The sequence below is a fragment of the Oryzias latipes genome, chromosome 18 (assembly GCF_002234675.1).
Source record: "Oryzias latipes chromosome 18, ASM223467v1".
In the NCBI taxonomy this organism is placed as follows: domain Eukaryota; kingdom Metazoa; phylum Chordata; class Actinopteri; order Beloniformes; family Adrianichthyidae; genus Oryzias; species Oryzias latipes.
In genome coordinates, this window is record NC_019876.2 from 14,252,177 (window position 1) to 14,270,078 (window position 17,902).

Sequence of the window (17,902 nt, forward strand, 5' to 3'; positions counted from 1 at the left end):
GTCTTCATGTGAAATGTATTTATGACATTGAAAAAAGGTGGCTAGATTTAGTAAATGTGTTTAGACGACTGGTCATTTGGTTTAGGGGATTGGCTTTTGTGTTTTAGCATTTGAGAAAAACTGTAACAGCGTTCTCAGTGGTCTTTTAATGATAGTTATGCTGTTTTTAGCCAAAATAAAGAAATCAGTGTCGATTTTTAGGACAGTTTCTGCAGAAATTCACCTCTGAGTTGTGGGCAGGACTGTTTCTCCCACTGCCTTACAGTCCCTCACACCCCCAACCTAACATTAACGGTGCAACAAAAATGGCGAGCAATAAGCTCAGGGGTTAATACGCTTGGAGCCAGATGCTGATACTCATCTGCTTTGGAACTGTGATTCGTTTGTAAACTGGCCCTAAAACTGCATCGTAGCAATCCTACAAAGCAATGTGATTTTTTTTTTCATTAGAATATTCCAACCAAAAGATACTTTTGTGCCTATAGCCTATAATAATAAAGGGAAAGAAATAACAAGTAAGTATTAAATAAAAAATATTTTTGTATTTATTTTTCTTTGATCTATATGCTTATTTAACATAAGGTTAAGTCATCACTGGATAATAAAGCAGTGAATAAGTCCTTTACTGTTCCAAATCTCAAGGTATTGAAATTCAGGGAAACACATTTAAAACATATTTAGGTCGAATTTTTATTCCTCAAAAAAGGTAATAAGAAGGATCTGATAACAGATGCGAGCTTTCTTGTTTTAATAAATTTAAACCAAATAAAGAAATCTATCTATAAAACATCTCGTGTAAAATCTCTGTCCAGTAACCCTTGTGCTTTCTGATAAAGGAGAACTACCATGTTTTTTTTTAGTAATTGTCTTATGCTGCCCCCGTGTGGCGCAGAGTGGTAATGCACTCTTGCTTCTATGAATGTAAACTATTTTCCAGGAGGAAATTAACATGCAAACCGTGAGTCAGGTTTTTTCTCATTGTATTGAGTTGCGCACGTGTCTCTCTGCACATTTAAATCGCCGTTTTGGCTCATTTTACGGTCTCGAATGAAAGTGATAACATCGAAACTCTGGAGCCAGTAATCCAGTCTGATCTATTCCCTTCTCTTCGACATTTGCTGTTGTTCCTTTTTCACATGGAGTGAAACAAACCAGACTTACAGCTGAAAGGAGAAAATACAGCTTTTTTCTCCCCCCAGTTTCCTCTCAAGCTCGGGGATTCTGATTGGTTGGAGTTTTTTGGAAATCCCGTCGTTTTCTTTCGTGACCTCAGAGAAAAAGCAGCAGAGCGGGTTCTTTTCCTGTAACACACAGGCTGGACTTCTTCATAAAAAAATATGTTTTTTCGATCAGTCTCAACTCTGAGATTTATGTAAAAATCAAAAGAAATTACAAAAATATCTTCTACTTTTCTAAAAACTTTTACTCTGAAAGGGTGACGCTTTCAAAAAATTACATTTCACGATCTAAAAATGAAAATGTCCACAAAATCAAAGCCTTTCTACAAAAGCAGATTGACATTTTTTAAAAACAAATCTTCTAGTTTTTATCATTTTCATTTTAAAAAGTACACATTTTTTGTTGGCTTGTGGTTATTTTAGAGTTTATTTTCCGTTTCAAAAATGATGGTAGTTTACAAAAAATGGATTTTGAAAAGTTTAAAAAAGTTAAAACAGAAGCCTAAACATTTTGCTACGACGGAGTATTAGGGCCACCAAAAAAAAAAAAAATTAGAGCCACCAAAAGAAAAAAAAGTAAAATTACGAGATTTTATCTCGTAAATTTAGGAGATAAAAACTCGTAATTTTACGACTTTTTATCTCATAAATTTACGACTTAAAATCTCATAAATTTACGAAAAAAAGTCGTAGATTAAGGAAAAAACACCGAAGTTGTCCGTTTATCGGAACCTAGCTTGAAGATGAAGTATGTGGAGCCTTTTGTTAAGCTTTATTTCCGGATTATTATCGGTGTAAAACAAAGAGATTCTGAACCTTTTGGCGACTCAAAATCAGATTAGTTTCCGTGTAGCAGTCTTTCCGGGGTTCAGTGTCAGTAAAGCGGAGTTTAATATGTAAAATAAGGAGCTCAGAGACACTTTTGGGTGTAGACAATCGCTGCAGCCTTTATTCTCCTTTTCATTCACATATCCTGAAGTTCATTTGTCTCATTACGTCATGAAGCTGTCATCCCAACACCAATGCGGAAGTAAACAGTCTTACAAACGCCCCCTCCTGCAGATGAAATGTCCCGTTTCAGCATAAAACAATAAAGAGGAATCAAAATAGTGTTTTATATTGGCTTTGGAACGTTGAAAATGCCAAAAAAAAGTGCTCCTCCTTTTGTGTGACGGAAGCGTCACACAGACGTAGAGTCTTGTCTTTGGTGGAGGAAGAAAGGATTCAAGCGAACAGCTGCAGGGACACCGACGACGGCTTCATCGGGCTGCAGAGATCCTGCAAACCAACCATCAATAAATAAAACTTTAATGAATCGGAAATCAAACAAATGACCTTCCAGACATTTGGAACGTTATCAATAAACATTCAGCTCACCTGTTCAACAAAGTTTAGTCGGTCTTCTCTGCGGCTGCACGGCGTTCACCTGCTGCTCTGCATGCTCACTTCCACTGTAATCTCCTAAAATTACGAGTTTTTATCTCCTAAATTTACGAGTTTTTATCTCCTAAATTTACGAGATAAAATCTCGTAATTTTACTCTTTTTTTTTTTTTGGTGGCTCTATTTTTTTTTTTTTTTTTTTTTTTTTTGTGGCCCTAATACTCCGTCGTATTTTGCAGCTCAGACACACAAAAAAACTAACATTTTACATTTTGACTATCGAATAAATAAATACTTACATGATGATTTATCTATTTTTAAGTTTTGTGTGTGTGTTTAAAAAGTGTGTCAAACTTTTTTTGTGTTTTGTTGTTACCTATATTTAGAGGGAAAAATGTACAATTTGCAAAGTCCCCAAATTATTTATTTATTTATAATTTTTTTTATACATTTATTTACATTTTTAATTTGTTTGAAATAAAAAACAAGTAAAAAAAACATAAATAAACGTATTAAGCTACAAACTGGCTTTTCTATAAATCTCTAAATTTAAAGCTTGTATTTAAATTTGAATATATTTAAGGTTGTTTGTTTGTGTGACGTTTGACAGCTGAGATCATCTGAGGAGGAAACGCAAAATATAAAACATGAAACATGTTAACATGAATACCGTTACAGCTTGCATTAAAATAGTGGAACTTTATTGTGCATGTAGAGATGAGTTTTTCTTAGATTGAAAACATCTGATCTAAAAAATTCACTGAATATCCTTTAAAAAAACATATTAGCTCCAAGGAAAAAACTGTTTTCATAAATATTTGTAAGAAATTAGAATCTTTGTTGGTTTTTAGATGAATTAAATAACAAAGAGAGGTATTTCCTCTGGGTTGAAGGTTGGATTCCCAGCAGGGCGGCGGTGATGTTGGTCGGGGGACTTGCGTGACAAGAGGAGGGAAGGCGGTCTGTCCCGCAGGCGGCCTCACATTGTGAGCTCGTTCATCTTTCATGATGCCTCTCTTTGCAGGTCATGACACAAAACACGCATTCTAGTAACGAACTTCAGCTTTACTAGACTTTTGGAACATCTCCGTCCCTCTGTGTGATCTGCTTTTCCCAAACTTTAAAGACATTTAAATCCTATTTGGAGACTTTCAATCCAAATTTACATTTTTAAAACTTGATTTGTTTTCATTTTCAGCTTCCTAAAACTGTTCATTTCTTCATTTTTCCAACATTTGTGCTGTAAATGCAGCTTAAAGTTCGTTTCTATTTTTACCACAAAACTGCTCCTACATGCTGGTCCCTGTGATCCGGAAGCCCATAGGATCATGGACGGCAGCTCCGACAGCTCCTGTTCTTCCAGGACGTCTTCAGGGTCATGATTTATTGAGAAATATGGACTCCTGTGCGTCAGCTAATATGACAAAAGTGCTTTGACCTCAGGGGAGGCGCTGCTCTCTGCAGCAGTTCAGCTCCAGTGTGCTCGGCTCTTTTCTCACGCGACTCCTCTCTTTGTGGTCCTGCCGCTGCTTTTGCTGCTTTCTGACCCGAAATCATGTCAGAAAGGGCAAATCTGGAACTCTCAGGTCACAATGAGGGAGCCGAAAGAGCTGGATTGGAGAAAAACTCCAGATATTAGGATTATTTGATCTATTTTCTGCAGTAGGCCCCTATAAATGTTCCTTACATTTGACCCAGCATACTGACACTGTTGGTGTTCACTCACTGATCTGCACAGATTAACTGCTTCGGCCAAGGTCAAACTCAGCCATAATCTGACGTCAGCAGTGGATTTTCTGAATGAGACTCCACCCTGCGTGGATTTCTTGCTTCAAATCTTGCTCACAGCGAGCGTAAAACATCCACTTTTGTGCTGAGCTGGCGAGCGGGCTCTAACAGGGGTTAATTTGCTGCTCAGGGGTTAAGCAAACAGGCATTCACAGTTTATTCCCGTCACGTCTCGTCTGCGTTCGCCTCTCACGCTCTGCCGGCTCAAATTGAAAAGTAAAAAACACTGGAGCAGCTTTTACAATTAAACAAACATTTCCCAGAGTGCCCTTTGGTTTGTCCCGATGAATTTGGGGGGCCCCCCTCTGGTGCAGTGAGGTGAGGCCTAACGGGGATTAGGCAGGAAAAGTATGTGTCCCTAGCAGTGATTGTAATCTGGGAGTTGGCGAGACGCTGAGAACCCCTCAGATTAAGCAGCGTTTCTGATAAACGTCGACTCAATCCCAGAAGATCTGATCGGAGCAAACGGCAGAGAAAAAGATGGAGGGTGGAGAGGAGGAAGAAAGAACCGCAGACGTGTTTGTCAGGAACGCCACGCTCCATGTGACATTCAGGGGCCTTCTGGTTGGCTGCCTCTCTTAAGGCCAACTTAAGATGTCTGGACCTCTGTGACCCGGGTCCTCTCCAGCTTTCTGAGCCTTTTCTTCGACCTCGACAGCTCGCATCACAGCAGCCGCCCATCATTGTGCCGGAAATAATGATGTGGGAGGGGGCGGGGGGGGCCTGCATGCTGTCAATAATGTGGCAAAATTCTATAATGCATATGGAAAAACCCCAAAATAATGCAGGAAACATATTATCTGATCAAATAAAACAACTTTCAACATTAAATTACAAATGTTTTAAACGTTTTTTTTTACTCTAGAGAAACTTATCAGTTCAGATTTAGAGAAAAAAATCAACAAAATCTGTAAATTTACAGGTTTTATTTTGAAAAAACTGCACTGAAACAAGAAGTATTTCCACGTTTATTTAACTGTAGCTGCATCTGTGGTTTAAATCTTCTTTGTAACATAAACAGCTACAGAAATGTAAAGCTCCGTCAGGCTTTCATCGTGAAAGATGACATGGAATTATTTATTTATTTTAGGTTAGATGTCCAGCTTGTGAAAGTGCAAAATCCATAAATTAGATGTTTATGTGAACAGGAAGCACATCCAAGTTTTATTTAGAAAAACCTGATTTGATCAACTAAAACATTACAAAAAAAAAACATGAAATGTTTTTAGATTTATTAGATTGTAGTAGTGATATAAATATGTGTGTTTTTATGAGATTTGGCATTCCAAAATAAAAGATTTGTATGTTATTCTTATTGAAATTCTGGGTCTACAACATGAACGACAACATAAATGTACATTTTAAAACCTAAAGACTCATCTGGGAAAACTAGAACATGAATTTAAAAAATAAAATCTGTATTTTTTAAACTTATTTTTAGTTAAATGTCCAGCTTTTGAAAGTCTGAAAATCAATAACTTAGACGTTTATGTAAACAGGAAGCACAAACAGGTTTTATTTTGAAAAATCTTAACTTAAACATTACAAAATAAGGAAAACATAAAGAAATTTATGCACATTTATTTGATTGCAGCTGCACCATATTATTACTTTTTAAAGTTATAAGTGTCTTTTATGAGATTTGGGACCATAAAAAAAGATTTTTATGTTATTTTAATTGAAATTCTGGATTTTTGAACTTCTTTGCAACATTAAGGAGATCCAAATATAGCATAAAACCTTTAAAGCCCCCTTTAGTATTTAATCATAAAAGTTGGAACATGAATTTTCAAAATAAAATCAGTTTCTCTGAACACTTATTCTAGGTTATATGACTGGCTTGTAAAAGCCTAAAATTCAAATAAATTAGACATTGATATAAACCGGAGGAAGCACAAACATCTAAGCAAATGTCTATTTAGTGAATATAAAAACAGTTTCCTTTAAATTTCTGCCAAAACTATATAAATGCGTGCATTACCGTGTGGCCCCGATGTGACAATTAATAATTAACACCAATTAACACCAGAAATACTTGAAGAAATCCTGTAAATCAAAGCCAAAAAAAGATTTCTAAACTCCAAAAATGAAACAATTTAGTGGATTATTCGGTCAGTCAAACGTGTTAATAGACAAACAGCTTTGTGACTCATCATTAAAACCTGAAAAAATTGAATTTTGACATTTGAAAATAACATAAAACCATTTTTTTCCTTATCTTAATGCAAATGAATCCTTAATTCAAAAGCAGAAAACTGCAAGCTGGTGATATTGATCATGGAGGCCGCTTTATTAGCTTCATATGGTCTTACTGGCAAAGAGGCTTTCAGAAAGTCAATGCAGCAGAGAACAGTTGGGAGCGCCTCTTTTTTTTTCTTTCTTTACCCCCTTTTGTCAGACTTTGGTAAGCAGATATTTCCTTTTTCTTTCTTTTCTTGTTTACCGCTGCGCTTTCTCTGGAAAACGGAGCAGGAAGGAGGTGAACCCTGGAGCTCAATCCCTGCAGGCTGGAATGTTCTGAGCTCCAAAGCTGCTTACAGATGAAAGTGAACTTTTCTTACATTTTAAATCTTATTACACTTTCAAGCAAACTCTGTGCAGAGAAGTGGGGGGAAAAAACACCACATTTAGTGGAAAAGAAAATATTGTTTCAGTGTGAGCTAATAACCCAAACTCACATTTAAAAAAAGTTTCTGCTCAAATGTATGTAACTGAGGTCTTTATTCTGATGGGAAAATGAGTCTGGCTTCTGCTGAGATATGTGTCAAAAGGAAAAATAAGATTCCTTCATTCTGTGAGTATAGAGGAACAGATTTCAACTTTTAACAGTTCAGCTTATGATTCATTTATGTTTTCTCGTTTATTTTGGTTTCTGGGAAAATATCTGAGTTTCTCTTTGACCTCTTTTCACCCATCTGCTGGGAGAGGAATGCTTTTTTTCTGCTCACCTGGAGTTGCTCTTTCTGGTAAATGTTTGCTCCAAGTTTTTCTGGGGTTTTTGGGAAAACTTTTAGTCATTCAGAGTTCAACAGAAAGTTTACTGTTTTTTTGAAAAAAAAAAAAAAGGCATTTCCCCATTTTTATATGAACAAAAAAACGTAATTACTTTTTACATATTTTTTTATTTCTTTGTTTTGCATTTTTTTCCACAATAAAAGAACAAAGAAAAACAAAACAAAACAAATCAATAAAATACAACTAAGGTGAACTATTTCTGTAAAGAAAAAGAAAATAAAGAAAGAAAAAAACGAATAAAAAAGTTAATCCAACATTCAACTGTGCAACGTTTATGAAAAACAAAAAAGTAATAACGGAAAAAAGATAAAAACGTGAGAAAAATTAATATTTACATGAAAAATTGAGCAAAACGCTTTGTAAAAATATAATAAAACATCTACCAGGCTAATCACGACAAAAATTCAACCAACTTTTTTCGAGTTTTTTGGTTTGTTTTGTTTTATCTCAGGGGTTTCATAATTAAAATGATGGTATAAAACTTTAAAACCAAATGTTGCGCGTAAACAGACACGTTTCTTTACTCTTACTCTTTGTTTTGGGTGTTTTGTCTTTTTTATTTCATCACCAAGGGAAAAAAAGAAAAGAAAAATAACTGAAGTCCTAAAACAAACAAAAAACAGAGAATTTGTGTTAACGTTTGTGTCTTTAATTGGTCAGCACAGGCTTCCACAGCTCGGCGTAAACAGAGGGGTGCAGGCTCCATGTGTAACCAATAGGCGGTACTGTGCCATTCTTCATGACGCTTCCTCCATCTCAGCCCTGAGGACAGCGCTGTGTCTCTGCTTTGGTTTGCTCCCTAACTGACCTAAATCCAGCATCTCTGCGCTCCCCGAGGCAGACGTCCTCAGAGGCTCCGAGGAGCAGCGCGGACACTCGCGCACCCCTTTTTCCTCTTCTGGACCAAATCTGCGCCTTCTGACAGCAGCTAAAGCCTGAAACATACCCCAACTGGACCCTTTGGAGCAGCAGCGGGCCGTCCTGGCACCGAACTCCGACATGGTTTTACGCGGAGGAGACGAGAAGCGGGAGTGAGCTCAGAACATCCACCGCTATTGGGATTTTATTTTGGAAACGAAGGGGAGGGGGGGGGAGGGGGTCACGATGTTGGATGATAAAGCGCGCAGATCGAAGGTTCAACTCCACGGGTCATCTTTTTACATCGAGAATTTGCTGCGGGGCTCCAGCGGGGATTTGTCCGCCGGGGAGCGCGAGACTTCCGGACACGCAACGGAAACGAGACCAGAAAACGAGGAAATTTTGGACCAGGAGCATCACCGAAGAGGTTCACTCGACTTCTATTTATCTTTTTCTCAAATTTGACTTAAAAAATAAAAAAAATCATAAAGTTTCACGATTTATCAGCAGCACAACATTTTTTTGATCCCACAACAAGTGACATTTTTAGACTTTTTGGTCTAAAAATCCGTGCTCCGTGCGTAAACTCTCCATCTATCAAAACAAATCCCCCCAAACTTTCTTACTCTCCAAACAGATTTGTAAATGGTGGAAAAGGAAACGAGCATGCGCGCACGCTCAAACCCAAATGTGCAAGAAATGAAGCGAGATTTCCCCTCCAATGTCAATGCTTGGTTTCAGGTTTTCCAGAGAAGACAAGCACATGCTGTGAAGGAGCTGCAGGGATCAGCAAGCGGCGGGAGGAGAACGAGGAGACGAAAGGAGACGAGAGTTTGACAGATGACAGAGAGGAGGAGGAGGAAGATGCGCCTTCCTCCGGCGTCTCTGGAGAGGACATCTATACTGATACAGGTGGCATAAATACCCATATTGGATCCTTTTTAGAAAAATAAATTAATAAATAAAAATCAATAAGTTTAAAAAAAGATATTGAATCTTTTTGAATCAAATCTTATTTTTAAAGTAAGTTTATAAACTCTACTCATCTCGCTCCTAGGTGAGGTCAAAGCCGTGCGTAAAAAGAAGACGCGCACGGTGTTCAGCCGCAGCCAGGTCTTCCAGCTGGAGTCCACCTTCGACATGAAACGCTACCTGAGCAGCTCGGAACGGGCCGGCCTGGCCGCCTCGCTGCAGCTCACAGAGACCCAGGTGAAGATCTGGTTCCAGAACCGCAGGAACAAGTGGAAGCGCCAGATCACGGCGGACATGGAGGCCGGAGGCGCGCTCGTCCCCTTCGCATCCCACAGAGTCGTCCGAGTCCCCGTGCTGTACCGCGAGGACGCGTCCGCATCTTCATCCGCCTTCACTCATCTGCATCCTCCAGCGCTCGCGGACGCTGTGAACTTTCCCCTGACTGGTCGCTTCACCCATCCGGTGACGTTTATAACAGCACCCATGGCAGGAATGGTGTGACTCCAGACAGACTTTTCAAGAAATCAATAAAAAAATTGCTGCAAAATATTTGGTTTCTATGGGTTTTACGCACTGGAGATGATCCATTGCTGCATTAAAGTGAATGATTACTGTCTGACAAAGAGTTCCAGGTCATCCGTCGCCAAGGTGACCCAACAGTTCTAGAGTTTCTCATTAATGAATCTTCAAGAGTTTACAAAATAGTAATGACTGTGCACTTGTCTTCTCAGGGCTGCGCATATTTCCAACTTTATTGTACAAATACTTTTTTTCACACAAAACTTCCACAGAAATGAGCCCCTTTTATGCAAAAACAATCAAGAGGTGCGCAAAGTGACGCAAAAGAAAACACTGTGAAGAACTTCGTTACCATTTCTTTCCCAAATTAGATTTACTGACTTCAAAAAACTCTCTTTTCCTATAAAAATGAATAGGAATCTGTACCTTATTGCCTTTCTTTAAATCATATCAAACTGATTTTTGTCTGCAACATTCAGAAATTGACTTAAAAGAATTATTGTCCAGCAGCTTTCATTTAAACGCATTTTACTAATTACTTTTGTACACTTTTGTGTTGACATGTGAATAAAATTCATGCACAAACTCTTTTGCATTTGCGTTGTAATGTTGAAATCTTTAAAGTTTGGTGTTTTAGAGTAGGAAACGTTTTCTGACGGGTGGCAAACTCGGGAACGCAACCAGTGAACCCATACATTTCTCACGACCCCCGTGAATGTGTCCCTTTTAAAAAGTCAACAAGTGTTGGACTGGAGCCATGCTTGCGCCATCAGGAGACCTCACGATTGGCCCTGAAGAAGTTCAAAGCCGCTTGACTCAAATTTACGCACAAAAAGAGCGGCTGCGCGGTGAACTCGAATGACAGGAAAGCGTTTCAAGCAACAATATGGCAGCCAGCCGTGAGCGTTCATCACGCCCTCCTCTGCCCCACGACCCCCACCAATCAAAAGCTCCTAAACCGCAGCCTTGCGCGGCCGCTGAGTCAGTGCGCGCGGGCCCCTCCTCGCAGACGCACAGCAATGGTGCTCAGAGCGCCATAGAGGAGCGGGGGACATGCCGGGGACCATGAGCAAAGACGATGCTCCATGTTTAAGGTTCACTATTGATAATATCCTGAACTTGAAGCAGCGGGACAGCGAAGGGTTGCAGGACGGATGTAATACTAGAGCTAACCAGGAGGTGTGGAGGAGAAAGGACGACGGCAGGTCCAAAGAAACAGGTAAACTCCAGAGTTAAAAAGGAAAATCAAGCAAAGTTGGGCTGTTTTTAACCCAAATCCAAGTTTTAAAAGGGGCTTATTTTTTCTGGGTTATTTTAACACAGAAAAAAACCGAAATTGGGTTGAACTGAAACCATAATCTAAAAAAAATAGTAAAAGTAACCCAAAATATATATAGACCCCAAAATTAATTTGACTAAACAACCCAAGTGTTACTACTTTAGTCGGCACGTTTATTTAAAAATTTGAACTTGGAATTGCGACTATAATAGAAGGGATTGCGAGCGCCCTATCCCGTTTTCTTGCATTTTTTAAATTTATTTTTATTTTTTGCGTTAAAGAGCACCATGTGTTGACGTTTCCATCATCATTCACAGTGAAACCCAGAGTTCACGGAGAGAAAGCCACCCCCACGGAAGTCTCCTTTCCCGTGCTTCAAGGTGTCCACGCGTCATCGGAGAAAAAACAGCAGCAGCAGCAGCAGGACGCTCCAACGGAGAACCGAGTAAAGAAGAAAACGCGCACCATCTTCTCCAAGAGACAGATCTACCAGCTGGAGGCCACCTTCGACATGAAGCGCTACCTGAGCAGCTCGGAGAGAGCCTGCCTCGCCAGCTCCCTGCAGCTGACGGAGACCCAGGTTAAGATCTGGTTCCAGAACCGCCGGAACAAGCTGAAGAGGCAGCTGTCCACGGACACGGAGAGCCCGCTGGCCGCGGAGACCTACGCGGAATCGGCCAAAGGCGCGCAGCTCTCAGGTTTCTACAAGGACAGCAGCCTGCTGGGCGCGTGCTTGTTCCACATGCCTCTCCCCGTGGTATATCCGAGCGCGCCTTACGTCTACTTCCCCAACGGGGCCAAATACTTTGGCATGTTTGAAGCAGACTGAGCTGCTCTGCGTGGGTGCGTGGACGTAAAACACTAAAAAAAAAAAAACCCGAAAACTTCTTTCTGCATATTTTTCTATTTTCTCAGGCAAGTTGAACTAGTCCGAGACGCATATGCCACTTTTTTTGTCCATTCAACTTTTATTATTATTATTAATATTAATATTATTACAAACGTGCATTACAAACTCAAATGAACAGCGGAACTTTTTTGCAGTAATGTCATTTGAAAGAATGTACATCGATTTTAGAGGATCACATATTATCATGCAATAACTTCCATTGTGTTTGTTTGTTTGTTTGTTTGTGTGTGTGTGTGTGTGTGTGTGTGTGTGTGTGTGTGTGTGTGTGTGTGCTGAAGGAGCAGTACTTCATTTGTATTTATATAAAGCCTTATTAGCATTATGTGTGTGTGTGTGTGTGTATATATATATATATATATATATATATATATATATATATTCAGAGAAAACTTTGCAATAAAACCGTTGGATCATTTGCATTTTAGATTGATGTTGTTATCCATTTTTGGCTTTAATCCTCTTTGCTCATGGGAGCAAGAATAAGTTTGTGCTAAATCAGTTAACAACAAGTTCCAGGTTTATTCTGGTTCTGAGTCAAAAACAAAAAACACAGTATAATATAATTTTGACCAAGAAAAAAAGATTTGTGTTTATTTTATGCGCTTTTTTTCAACAGTATTCTTTCTTTCTATATTTGATTAAAGATGTGCTCATATTAAGGGGGGCGGGATTTCAGAAAACAGACAAACATGATTTACAAACAAAATATATTTTGCTTGTTTTTAAACGGAACACTGTGTGCTTAAAGTCTGAAAAATGTCAGCGTGTTAGCTTATTTTGCAGCTTGTGTAATGAAACAACTCTAAATTGTTTATATAAACTTCGAAAGCAGGAACTGCGTGATAATTAAATGCAGTCATAACCAGAACATTATTATTTTTAGAATTCAGTACTTTTTATCTCATCACATTACCGGTACCTATTTCTTAAGGCGAACAAGAAAACTCTTAGGAAAAATATTTTAGAAATTGGTTTCCTTAATGTTGAGTTTAGTTTAAACAAAATGTGTAATGTGGCCATATACAGATTAAGAAAATATTACTTACATTGAGAAACTGAAAGCATTGCTCTGTCCATAAGGTTGGCTTGAAATTTTAAACTCAGGTCCATCTATATTTTTCTGAAAATCTGTCAAATGGAGCTTTTAAAAAGTTTTTGTTTTATAATTTTATTTAAATTCACAATTTTGATAAAAGCTTTAACCTAATTGCAAAAAAATAAAAAACACTGAGAAAAAAGTATTGTTGAAAACAGTTTCGTTAATGCTGGGAGCTAAAAATGCTGAATTCTAATACATTCATTTATTTGTTTGAAAGGTTGAAATAATTGTGAAAATTCCATGTCTGAAACTGAAAAAAGCGAAATAGTAAAAAGAAGAAGAGAGTTACATACTGATCATTTTACTTCATGCTAAATTAGCTAGTTGTTTTTTACTTTTTTTTAATTAAAAGCAGAATACTATTTCCCATATTTGTGACTATTTGTTAATTAATATGGTTAAAAGCTAAAAAAGTTCAAGCAAAAAAGTGTTAAATCTACTAAGCAAAGTTCAAAACACAAGGATTTGCTTCAATTGTGCTAAAAGCAACATTAGCCAAAAATATGTTATCGTTACAGCAGTACTAAATGATAATACATTACTTTACAAATATTATCTTAAAATGCTAAATTAACAAATATTTGCCAGGTTTCCAATGTTTCATATTGGTTATTAGTGGCCAGAAGAAGTTTATGCTATTGCTAATGTTGCTAATTTAAAAGCTAACTGTAAAAGCAGCCAAAAATATTGACAATCCTAAAAATATTCATTCAAACTGCAAAATGTTTAGCTAAATTAGCTATAAAAACAGCTTGATCCATGATTTAGATGCAAGGTTAGTTAATGTTAAAGGCTGAAAGGTTAAAAGGTCGTTTAACTAGTTGAAGTGCAGGTAATACTTCGCGTCCAAAAATTTAAAAAATAGTGCTTTTAAAGATTCATGTACTAAAATTAGCTAAAGGCGACAGTGATTGCAAACTGAAACTCTTACGTTACAGAGATAGTAGTTGTTGGAAACTTTGGTGACAAAAACTGACAAAACAATTCTAAAAGCACTCGAAAACTAGTGAGCAAATTGAGATAACACAGAACATAGTACAATTCACAAAGCACAAGCAATTATAACAAAGGTTATAATTCCTTTTCATTTTTTTAAAACACTAAATCAACAAGTATTTGTCAGTGTTCTGATGTTTCAAATTGCTTAATTATGGCCAGAAGACGCTAATGCTATCGTCAATGTTGCTAATTTATAGGCTAATTGCTAAAACAGCAAAAAATGTTAAACAATCCTAAAGAATACTAGTTAAAACTGTAAAGTATTTAGCTAAATTAGCCATAAAAAAATTCCCCCACCAAAATAACAAAGGGTTTCCTTTCATTCTTTCTGCTTTTTCTTCAGAGTGATCCACCTCTGCAGAGAGAATAAGCTTTTTTTTAAGAGTTCCGTATTTAAGCAGACTTGCATCAGTGCTTCAAGAAAGATTGTTTTTTTTTTTAATCTAAAGGGCCCGGCGAGCTGCACTTACTGGCCGATTCCGGGTCACTTCACCCATCAGTGCTGGAGCCTCTCGCTGCTTTCTCCCTGTCACAGCCATTCAAGAGCCCGTCGCTGTTAACCTGTTCACTCACCCACTTAGTCTGCCTGCAGATCTGTTGTTTTCTCAACTAAATTCCTGCCTGGGTTTGTTCTGGATGTAAAACTTTTACTGTATCCTACAATTCTCCAAAGACACATGGATGTTTTGCCAAAAGCACAACTTTTTGTTTTTACTGTAAATGAGAGGCTCATTAGTTGAATGTGTCAGTTTATCAGCATAGTGGCCTGGTGGAGGAGTGTGTGCCATGATACTGGGAGGTAGCGGGTTCAAACCCATAGTTCAATCATAAAAGTACTCTTAAAAAGTAGTTGGATTTGGGAATGGAAATGGAAACGCCATTTCTTACTTTGGTCAAAGTTTTCTCAAAACCAAAAAGACCATATAATAAAGTATAAAATAAAGTATGACATATCCAGATTACCACTTATTTGAATGGATGCCTTTAATGCAAGCGTCATCCTAGTATATTTTTAGTACACTTTACACTTCAGCAATATTTAAAAAATGAATTGGATCCTGAGTGATAACTTTTTATTTTAAGATTATAACATTTACAATTACCTGAAAACCTCCTTACCTACATCAGAAAACTCTAAAAAGCTTTCCTGTATGTTTGCTGCTCCCATTAGAGTACAGTGAACACATTACGTTCACATACAGTAGTGGACCCGGTTTAAATTTGAAAGGACTTTGACATTAAAAAAACAATGTCAAACAAACAAACAATGTCAAACAAACAAACTGCTAAATTGGAAAGACATTTGTAATCGCCAAAAAGCCGTTACTTTCTAATACAGTTAGATTTAGTTAGATTGAGTTAAGCCAAATAAATAAAGAAATAAAAAAAACTAAAGTATCAAATGGTATGTTAAAAACAACTCAAGTCAAAGTAAAAAAAAAGGAACTAATCAACTAACAACCTGAATTATTTAGTTTGGAGAATATAATCAGACTAAAATATAAAAATTGTTGCGCAATTTCCAATACTTTTAAATGATAAATTGAAAAACAGGTTGAATTTATCATTGGTGTGAGAAATAAGGCTTATCACTGACATTATGATTTAATAAGAGCAAAAAAAAAAGAAATGCAACAAATGTTGGTTAATATGATGTAAGAAAAACGTTTCCTTTTCAAAAATGTACTAAAACTTTACATAAAATCAATTATTTTCTAAAAAAGATCCTTAAGGTTTAACTAAACTAGTAAGCTACTAACCACCTCTAAACCTAAAGGAAGTTTATTGAATCAAGAAATTATTGGCTACGTCCGAATTCCCTCTCTACTCCCTAAAAAAAACGACATAGTGTGGGACTTTCTAGAGCCCTGGATTTTAAAAGTAATTTGGACACCATGCTCAATACATTTTTTTTAATATGGTAAATGTGACATCATCGCTTTCCCGAAGTAAAAACCTAATAATTACGAACATTTTACGAAGACTATTCATGAATCTGGTGTGTTCTGATGATGAAAACGTGGGTGGTTTATAAAAAAGTTCATTAAAATTTATTTCTTTTTACTGAAAAATCATTGCAATGCATTGTGGGCTTTATTTGACAGTCTAGTGACCATCAATGCACACTGGTGTTTTGCAGAGACTTCTGGGAAATTTCTAGGGTATTCAATTGTGGAAATGTAGATTCTGGGAGCACTACATAATGATTAGGCACTATATAGTGCACTAAGTCTTGAGCAGTGACGAAATATAAGTATGGTGGTTTGGTGTATTTTGAGCATGCTGTAACATCTAACACCAGTGTGACCGTTAGGGTTTAAAATCATCGGATATTTAAAGAGTTTGTTTAAAATCTTCAGTGGTGTTGCTAAGTGAGATAAACCAGGTGTACATGTGCACAGCGATCATGTCTTGAAGTGCGTGTTTGTGTGTGTTTTTTGTTGGCGTGTGGTATAGGAGGTGGTGTGGGATCTTGGGTGGGGTTCACAGTCGCCAGACTTCCTGACTCTCCCAGTGTCTGATACTTGCGAATGCAGCTTTGGCTCCTTGTGCGTTCTTATCCACAACCGCAAGGTTCAGGTGACTCCACCTGCATTCTTCCTGGAACTGCAAGCCCACAGCCCTCACCTTACAAAAGCAAAGAAGAATCCATTAAAATCTCCACCCGATCAAAAGCTCAGCCGAAGCCAGAAGGCTCAGTGTGCTCCTTCTCTACTATCAATGACCGGGCAGCATTGGGAAGTAGTTATGGGGTGGACAAACTCTGAAAACAGTGGCAACAAAAACAGTTTTTATGAAAACAAAAAGAGTTGGCGTGGGCTTCAAAACCCTCTATAACTGTCAGCATGTTCCTTAAGTTTGACCATCGCAGCACATGCTTTTCATTTTGGTAGAAACAAATGTAGAGGACGATAGTTGGAAATGTACCATCTCAAAGTACAAGTGATCATAAGGTCCTATTAGACGACTTTTCTCTCATGCGTCTTGCATACAAATACATGAGATACGATACAGCTTCACTTCCCCACCTTCCTTTAAAAACTGTAAGTTTGGATCGGACATACAAAAGTTGTCATTACATCTCTTTAACACACTATCACAGCCTTTTGCCAACATCTTTGTTTGATTTAGAGGGTTTTTTTTCTTTTAGATTCAGGAACAAACTATGAATGCATGTTTGGATTTTTTATTTTTAAGAAAGGTCTTATTCCTTTTCTCAGAGAGCTTTTGCCTTAGTCACAAGCAGCCCAACGGGGGCTGATCCGTGCGGCTGCTGCAAGCTTTTTGGGTTGTCCAGGCCTTTAGACGGTTGTGGAGAGGAGTGCCTCGAAGGGATCGTAGGGTGTTTTATGCTAGGTTCCGTGCTTTTAGCATATACTGGTCTTTTGCTACCCAATACTAGCGGGTAATAACAGCCTACAGTTGGAAGAGGCTTGGGGGAAATGTTGAAGCAGTGCAAATCTTTCAAATCTTGCTCCAGGCTTTTTCTTTCAAAGCTGTATTTATATATATGAAAGACTTGGTGTCATATAATTCCAGCCGGGGAAAAAATGTAGTTCTTAATTTAAGCCTCATGATCAATTCTTACTTCCATGAACTAAAGGGGACGTCATCCATGTGCTATCCATACGTCATTACCAAATCCAAGTTCCTGATTGGTCAAAGTTCAACTGGTTTAACGTTCAACGTCCATTCAATGGCCATTCATTTTTTACGTAGAGCCCAACAACAGACTTAAAAATTTGCAAAGCAACACGTGAATACATTTGAAACACGGAAGCCCGAAATGTGCATAGGCACGTTTACATGGACTTCTCATTGGAATTGGTCGCTTGAACACATGTTGTTAATGCCGGTGTGAATGCAGCATAACTTTTCCCTCAAGGCTCATAAGGCCACCGT

The 17,902-nt window shown here is 37.8% G+C and overlaps 2 protein-coding genes across 2 annotated transcripts; both read left to right on the forward strand.

Moving 5' to 3' along the window:
- The first annotated feature begins 7,844 nt into the window (after window positions 1-7,844).
- Window positions 7,845-10,297, forward strand: LOC101156853 (homeobox protein HMX3). Its single transcript, XM_004079787.4, has 3 exons — window positions 7,845-8,648; window positions 8,963-9,133; window positions 9,279-10,297. Exons 1-3 carry the CDS (start codon window positions 8,468-8,470, stop codon window positions 9,692-9,694), a joined length of 768 nt encoding a protein of 255 aa, XP_004079835.1. The 5' UTR covers window positions 7,845-8,467; the 3' UTR covers window positions 9,695-10,297.
- A 468-nt stretch (window positions 10,298-10,765) lies between these two features.
- LOC100049513 (transcription factor SOHo) lies at window positions 10,766-11,820 on the forward strand. Its single transcript, NM_001104865.1, is given in 2 exon segments — window positions 10,766-10,931; window positions 11,309-11,820. Coding segments are annotated over 2 exon segments (678 nt in total).
- Window positions 11,821-17,902: the final 6,082 nt, after the last annotated feature.